The 9,039-nt window shown below is 38.5% G+C and overlaps 1 protein-coding gene across 1 annotated transcript in view; it reads right to left on the minus strand.

Moving 5' to 3' along the window:
• Nucleotides 1-4,008, minus strand: part of CERS3 (ceramide synthase 3) — a 101,317-nt gene extending 97,309 nt beyond the window's left edge. Inside the window, exon 1 of the mRNA XM_049905704.1 lies at nt 3,836-4,008. Within this exon, the coding sequence (XP_049761661.1) occupies nt 3,836-4,008 (173 nt within the window). The remainder of the gene's footprint in view (nt 1-3,835) is intronic.
• Nucleotides 4,009-9,039: the final 5,031 nt, after the last annotated feature.

A 9,039-nucleotide genomic window follows, 5' to 3' on the forward strand; every position in this document is an offset into this window, starting at 1 on the left:
ATCAGTTACCTGAGAGCCAAAGCCTAGCAATCCCATGTCCCCCTTTCTTCCCCCAGTATTCTTTTATAGAATGAAAGGAAAGCAGCCTGAGGCAGATGCCAAGCATGCAAAGCTTAAGTTACAGTTTTAAAATAGAAACAACAGTTTAGTGACATAAGAGTGATTACCAGTTCTGAAAGGTTCAGAGGCTCTGTGAGCAGAGTTTAATCAGAGGGTTTTATGTGTAAGAACAAAATATCTGGAGCAACTCAGGTCTCATGTAACCCTTACATCTAATGTGCCCGTTTTGAGATTATTTTGGTTTAGGGCAGCAGCAATCCTTTTCCAGCTCCTCTAAATCGCTTGTTGTTGTTAGTTGCCATCAAGTCTATTCAGGCTCATGGCGACCCCACATGTGCAGAGTAGAACTGCTCCATAGAGTTTTCAAGGCTGTAATCTTTTGGAAGCACATCACCAGGCCTGTCTTCTGAGGTCCCTCTAGGTGGTTTTGAACTGCCAACCTTTCAGCTAGTAGTCAAGCACTTAACCATTTGCACCATCTAGCCACTTCTCTAAATTTCTACGGATTAGTAAGTCCACCAACTCTACTTTAAAGAATGATGGAAATATTATCTCACCAAGACCTTCTGTTGGTGGGTGGAAGAGGTAGAGTGGGAAATCTATTCCTAGTACGATTAAGCAAAAGTAAGAAGGTCATCTTCTGATTTTACCACCTCTACCCTGCATTGAGCTCTTCTAGGACCATAATTCACTGTAAGATAATGTGTTTATTCCATAAGTGTTTAAATTTGAGTAGTTTAGACTCCCTTTAAGTCACGCTTCAGACATACAAAAGAATGCATAGAAGAGTCTGGATGAGCTAAGTAGAAACTGCTATTCGGGACCAAGGAGTCCCTGGGTGGTGCAAACAATTAACATGCTCGGCTGCTAACCCAAAGTTTAGAGGTTCAAGGTCACCCAAAGGCACCCGGGAAGAAAGACTTGTGATCTACTTCTGAAAAAATCAGCCACTGAAAACCGTACGGAACACAGTTCTATTCTGACACACATGGGGAGGCCAGGAGTTGGAATTGACTCAATACCAACTGGTCACAAAAACATGTCACAAACTAAAACTTATAAAGGTAATCTGAAATACAATGCCAGCTGTCAGTCACTTTCAAATCTTCTTCTTCATTCCTTATCAGTTTTGTCTCTGTCCTTTCGGTTCTCTAGGAAGGGATACTACTTCCTGGCCTTAAATATCTCCTGCCTAGTAAAAAAAGTACTAAATACTAAATGACAAAAATGGGCCAGCCAAATTGCAACTCCTAGTCGCTCGGTATAGTGAAAAACTGTTCCTAACAACAGTCTAGGACAAAAGAACGAAGCTCTCTCATGATAAATATATCTTAGGCTGTGCAGAAACACAGTGTAGGGGCTTTACTTCCCAAACAGGGTGCTCCAGCACAGGGGCACGGACCATGTACAAAGGGACATGGAACCACAAGCTGAGCCTGGCATAGGGCTTTAGAGTATCAATTTTACTTGACGATTTTAAGGAAAACACTCTAATGATTTTTTAAGAAACATAAGTATCAGTAAAGTATCAAATTTAAATGAATTTTTAAGATAATTCAGAAAATTTCACAGCTGTGATCATCCCTTTAAACTATGTCCTCAAGAGATATTCATTCACTCTCTTCTGACATCAGGACTTCACTATGAAAGTCCAAGATGTACTGGTATACTGGGGAAAAACTTGACAACCAACACGGGTTCCAGCCCAGATCTACCCCTTACAAACAAACTGTGTGACCTTGGCTAGGTTGCTCACCTCTCCTTTTCTCACCTGCAGACACAGTAGCACCGCACTTGTGGTTTTATATACCTCCTAAACGAGACATTTCTATTCAGATGCAAGGCATGGCTAACATTTTATTTAGGATACCAGTGGTTTAATCTAGTACAAATGATAGAGAAACCTTGGAAAAACACACACTTCATACTTCAAAAATTATGATCTTTCTCCCATGTGAAATTTTCCTTTCTTTCATTGCATTAAAAGGAATATTAGATTAGTGAAGCAACACAGCATTTTGTAGCCAAAGAATAGAAAAAGCTGAGGGTGAGTTAATGGGAATTAAGGTTATAAGAAGCTAGGAAAGAAGATACAGATAATACTTAATCTTTTGAGAAGAAGCAAGAATAATCTGAGGAAGTAAAAGAGGATTGGATTCCTTCCTGGCTGTTTTTGGAGAAGCCAAGATCAAGTCATAACAAGTTGGTCCTCCACAGCTGTGCTGCTTGGCAACCAAACGAATGTTCTGGTTCACTGTGCTGACCAAACTGTGAAAAAAGGAGCTGTCCCTCCTGGGCAGCAGGGAAAAGCAGGAAGTCTGCCCTGTGAATAAGTAAGGGGCCTGGGTGCCAAATTTAAAGGTCACCAGACAAATTGTAGGGAAAGTAAACAAACATTTCAGGAAACTGAAGACTAATTTGCTAATTTGAAGGTGTAGTGGTGAAAGTCTATTTACTTCTGCATTCTTCGACAAATCCAAACGTGTGAGCAAAAAACAGAATCAACTGTCCAAAAGGAAGAACGTTTTTAAACGTTCTCAGCCAGAGCTTAGACGTATCCAGAGGCTTTCTCTTCCTCCCAACACCAAGAGCACATCGTTGGCCCAAGTGAAATTGTTATTTGTACAAAAAAATCTTTTGCAGAGTCCATGAAACAGAATTGTTGAAACTAACTCTTGAGATAAAGACCCTGAAAATGGTTATAAACATATGATCTGCATTACAGTTAGTCTTGGACAAAATGATCTTTATCATATTTTGTCTTAAGTTTTTCCAGCTCTTGACATTCAAATATTCTTTTTTGCTCCAAAAGAATTAATGTGCTAATAATAGTTCTTTAAAAATAGAAACAACTACAGAGATTAGAGATGAACATTTATCTCCTGTTATGATAACATTAGTGCTATTTTAATAAAAGGGCTGGAAATAGTATCTATTTAAATTAAATTAAGGGAAAGCAAAAGATAAGAAGTTTACTTTTTCTGAGAGGGCAAATTGATTTTTTTTTTGTTTGATTTCCTTACATTTTGGAATGAAGGCTTCTATAAAATCCTTAAATAAACTTTTAAAATAAACCATACTGATAAAAGCAATATTCAGTCTGTCTTTAACAAGCCATTTTTGTTATTTTATGGGCATTCTAAAATGAGAATGTATCCCTGAGTCACAGACTCTCCTGATGCCATTTTTCCAGTGATGTATATGCTTTCTCAGACAACATGGTACAGTAGAAACCAAAAAACCCGTTGCCGTAGAGTCGATTCTGACTCATAGTGACCCTATAGGACAGAGAGTAGAACTGCCTCATATGGTTTCCAAGGAATGCCTGGTGGATTCCAACGGCTGATCTTTTGGTTAGCAGCTGTAGCTCTTAACCACTACACCACCAGGGTTTCCGTGGCATAGTGGAAAGTGAGCCCAACCGGTTTCCAAATCTCTGTGTCCTGTACTGTCTTTGACACTAATGAGCTCTGGATACTTCAGCTCTCTTGATCTCAACTTTCTTGTCTATAAAGCTAAAGTACTCGTTTCCACGTTTCTAATTTTCACTTGTTCCATCTCTAGATAATATTTCCTGTGAATCTGAACTCATGAGCTTCTTAAATAGCTCTGGGATTTCCCCACCCCCCACCCCCCAACAACCTGTATGTAGTCCATTAGTTGCAACCTCTGGACAGCAGGTTCTTTAAGGGCCTCACCAAGTCTATGATCCTATTATTCTATAATTGGAGTAAAGAAGAAGAGTGGGGAGGAAGGACGTACAAACACTACTTACTTTTCAAAGAAATATCTGATAATCAGCAATCCAAAAGCAAACGGAATTGTCATATATAAATGAGAAGGTTTTACAAAAACGAGTCCATCGTGATCTTCAAGATCTGACCACTTTATTGTTGGAGGCAGCCAGAATCTTTCCAGCCAGAACCATTCTTTAAATGTCTGAAACATTCTAGAGGGATAGGAAAAGAATCTATTAGGCTTGTAAAATAAACAGACACATAAAACTGAGATAACACTGCACATCACTCACTCAGAATACCTAAACCATATAGTTTTGAAAATAAGGGCAGAATGGAATACTATCACATAATGGATTTCACAACTCTTTGTTGTATTAAATTGCAATTACTCTGCCTAGCCTCGGGACAATTTTGGCTGTGGCACAGCAAAGTGAAGTTTAACACACCACAGTTCACACTTTTGGCAGAACACATGTGAATATTATGGGTACGCATCTTCCTCTTATATGATTCCATATTATTAAAAATAACTTGACAATAGGCTGTACAATGCAAAAGGTCAACCTCATGAAAGCTCCAAGTAGTATAAATCTTCACTAAGAACTTCATGTATAAATCTTCACTAAGCTATAAGGCAAGCACGTATAACTTTGTATTACAATAAGGAGTTCCAATTACCTTATTTCAACAAATATTTACGAAGATTCTATTATTTGTCAAGCACTGTACTAGGCACTGAGGATACAAAGCTTAACAAGACAGCATTCCAGACTTGAGAATCTTATATTCTTGTGAGCAAGGCAAACCTGAACAGATGACTTTGGCACATTTTTCAGGTACAATAATAAAGGTATATACAAGGTGCTGTGGGAACAGGTAAGCCCTGGTGGCAGAGTGGTTGAGTGCCACGGCTGCTAACCAAAGGGTCAGCAGTTCAAATCTGCCAGGCACTCCTTGGAAACTCTATGGGGCAGTTCTACTCTGTCCTATAGGGTCGCTATGAGTCGAAATTGACTTGACGGCAATGGGTTGGGTTGGGTTGGAACAGGATGCTGGGCCCTGTGCCCAGCCAGTCAGGGAAAGATAATTTGAACAGAATGGTTCCTGAGATGTCTCGAACAATAAGTAAAAATAAGTCAGGGAAAGGCATAAAAATGAGATGAGGAATAGATGTTTAAGGGTAGAAAATACTATGATCGAGTAACAAGAAGCATAGAATAATATAGAGTTAGATGTTTCAATCTCACTGTTTAGGCTGTGGCCATTTGATCTTGACATTTTGACTTTGAGGATGCTCTGATTTCATCTTTTAATGTTTAGTCAGAGAAAAGCGTCAAAATATCCTCAGATTCACAATAATAACAAAGCCAAACCAGTTGTCATTGAGTGAATCCTGACTCATGGCAACCCCATATGTTTCAGAGTAGAACTGGGCTCCATAGGCTCTTCAGTGGCTATAATCTTTTGGAAGCAGATAGCCAGGTCTTTCTTCTGAATCACCTCTGTGTGGAATTGACCAACCAACCTTTTGGTTAGTAGCCAGGTGCTTAAAAATTTGAGGCACCACAGGATGCCCAGATGCACAACAGTGTGATCAAAATAATTCTACTGAAACCTCTTGATTTGGAAATAACATGTATACATGAAAAACTACAAGCAGTTTGGTCCTACTACAGCATAATAAAACCCTTTGATGTTGTATAGTTGTAAAAAGTTGAATTAGCAAAAGAACAAAAACCCATGGGGCAGTCCTATTCTGTCATGTGGGGTCACTATAAGTCAGGATCAACTCAATGGCAAACAACAACAACAACATAATAATACAAGGTATGCAATCATGGGTTATAAGTAAGTTCCAGACAGTCACAGTTTATTGTCCCAGGAAAATCATTAATAGACCACCTTTCTTGTTCAAAAGTGTCTCAGTCTGAACAGTAAGTCATATGATCACTCTAAGCAAAAGGCTGATGAGATAGGTTGGGCTAGGTCAGAGAGGGTTTGTATTCCATGGACTTTCATTTATAGAATACACTGAGGAGTATCACGCAGAGGAATAAAATGGTCAGATGTTTTAGAAGGTCATTTTGGCAGCCAGGTCCTCTGGAACCCCATAGGGTGTCTTTGGGCCAATTAGAAAAAGGTTCACTCTCCGGGCAGATACAGCCCTTCAACCCAGTGTGCATGGCTTTATGAGCAGATACAAGGCTAGATTTCAGTCCCCAGAGTCTCCCTGGCCAGGCACATACATGGCAGCTCTGCTGGCAGGACATGGAGTACATTTCAGGAGATGGAAACACTGGAGAGCCACTACTGCTGGACAGCATTAGATGAAGTTAGAAATGGGAAGGCTTGCACTAAAGAAGAATCTAAATATGTTGATAAAAGGGTAGTTCATGAGATTAAGTATGGGATCCAAACAGGGTGGAGAATAAAGTGAGGCCAAGAGAAAAAGTGAGATTGGAAAAAAAAAAAAAAACTCAAGGGACTGAAGGTCAATGAACGAGTGTGGTGGAAGTGAGCCTAAGGGCCTAAGAAAGCTGAAAGACTAGAACAGAGGTTAGGATCAAAGAGTGGAATACTAAAGTTACAGATTACTGATTTCAGATGAGAAGGAATTCCAGATTGTGGACCTCTACATCCTTCAGAAATACCCACACTAAAATCAATCATTGAACCCTGGTGAGATAATTCTCTAGCTCATCTGGCCTCTTATCTACTGTGGAGAAGTGTTCATCCAAAGTAGCACTAGACCAGTCAAACCCACACCTGCAAGGCTGGCACCCTTGGAGCGAGGCTACCTTCTTTTTCACATATTATCATTACACTGTAACGGCTACCCTGAGAGGGAAGGGTAAATCCATTTATACATATAAGATGAAGTAAAAATAATCAACAAAGATTTATTGAATGCTTTCTCTCTGTTATGCTTTAGGACTACAAAAAAGGACAGGAATATTCCTGACTTCTGGGAGCTTACAACTGAGTCAGGAGGACCGATGTGGATCAGGGAGGGTGCTGTGAGAACTGATGAAAACATTGTTAGGAAGGAAGAATTAACAAACTCTGCTGGCCCATTTGGTAAGATAACTGAGAATTCAAGCTTGGTTGCCTGGGCCATCTGATATAACTGACCAAAAGAGGAAATCAAGAGTGGAAATCCTCTTTGAAGGGCATAACCAGATACGGCTCAAAACAAGAGCAGGAACAAATCATTGAGTCATATTCAGCTAAAATTCAAACTTCCTACAGAACTTAGAAACCAGCTCAGGATTGGAGAGGCTCTCTGTAATGGACAAACCTTGGACCAGGTCTGTGTCTTCAGTGGTGTCAGAACTAGATAGGCCTGCAAGGGCAAAGATATTTTTTCCCCTAGAAATTTCCCTCAGCATGTTCATTACTTTATTGACTCCAAATTTAATAGACTAGGACTCAGAGAACAAATAGTAACAGCAATGAATTAGTTCTTCTGTCAATATTGTTATAATAATTGTTACACAAAATTGTTTGTTCATTCCTGAAATGCAACTCTAGACAGTACAGATTATTTTTTCCAGTATGAAATATAACAATAAAATAGTTCACAATGGTTGTGTAGGACTTATCACTCTAAATTATCAGTCTAAACAATTTCTTTTGCATTTATATGCAAGCAATGAATCAGAATCTATTGAAAGCTATTTTAACTTTAACACCCAGTAACCAAAAACATTTGAAGGAACATAGAAAGAACTCAGAAGTTGAGGGTGACCCTCCAGAAAATGTTGTTCAAACTGAGAAAAAAAAAAAAAAACTGCATTATTCATTCTTTATCTTCTGCCACCAAACATCAGTTATTCCTGCTTTAAAAGAGTTAACTTGTCCTCACACCATACACAAAAATTAAATCAAAATGAGTCATAGACTTAAATGTAAAAGCTAAAGCTATAAAACTCTTAGAAGACAATAAAGGAGTAAATCTTCATGACCTTGGTTTAGGCAAAGCCTTTAGATATGACATCAAAAGTACAAGTGACAAAGGAAAAAAATAGACAAACTGGACTTCATAAAAATTAAAACCTTTTGTGCTTCAGTGGGCACAAGAAAGTGAAGACAATCCACACAATGGGAGAAAATATTTGCAAGTCACATATCTAATGAAGTACTTGTACCTAGAACATATAAACAGCTCTCACAACTCAATAATAAAGACAAATCACACCTTTTAAAAGTATCTGAACAGACATTTCACCAAAGAAGATATACTAATGGACAATAAGCACATGAAAAAATGCTCAACATCATTAACCATCAGAAAAACACATATCAAAACCACAAGAAGATACCACTTCACACCCAAGCCAAAAGGACAAACAGTAACAACTGTTGGCAAGGATGTAGAGAAATCAGAACCCTCATACACTGCTGGTGGAAATGTAAAATGGTGCAGCCACTATGGGAAACAGTCTGGTAGTTTCTGGGAATGTTAAACATAGAGTTAACCATGTGACCCAGCAATTCTACTCCTAGGTTTATACCCAAGAGAACTGAAAATACATGTCCATACCAAAAATTGTTCATGAATATCCATAGCAGCATTGTTCACTATATTCAAAAAGTAGAAACAACCCGTATATCCATCAACTGAAGAATGGATAAAACAAAGTATGGCATATCCATATAATGAAATATTACTTGGCCACAAAAAGAAATCACGTTCTGATATATGCTACAACATGCATGAATCACTTGAAAACAATAGGCTAAGTGAAATAGGCCAGACACAAAAGGCTACATATTGTATGATTCCATTTATATGAAATGCCCACAACAGGTAAATCTATAGAGACAGAAAGTAGGTTAGTAGTTCCCTAGAGTGAGCAAGGGAAGAGTTGGGAGGAAACGGGAATGACTGCAAAGAGGAACAGGATTTCTTTCTGGCACGACGAAAATGTTCAAATGTTGATTGTGGTGATGGTTGCACAACTATGAATATACTAAAAACCATTCAATTGTACATTTTAAATGGGTGAATTGTATGGTAGATGAATTATATGTCAGTTATATCTTAAAAAAAAAAAAAGACTCAAGAAGCCTTATTCTCAGCTTCATTGCCTTTTAACCTTTTCACCTTTTGACCCGTGGCCCATCTTGAACTTCATCGTAGAGCTTCCTATTACTTTATTTATTGGGCTTAAGTTTTACCTCCTACATTTCACCTGAATCAAGTTTGTGCCCACGAATCCAGAAAAATAAATAAATG

The sequence above is a fragment of the Elephas maximus genome, chromosome 13 (assembly GCF_024166365.1).
Source record: "Elephas maximus indicus isolate mEleMax1 chromosome 13, mEleMax1 primary haplotype, whole genome shotgun sequence".
In the NCBI taxonomy this organism is placed as follows: domain Eukaryota; kingdom Metazoa; phylum Chordata; class Mammalia; order Proboscidea; family Elephantidae; genus Elephas; species Elephas maximus.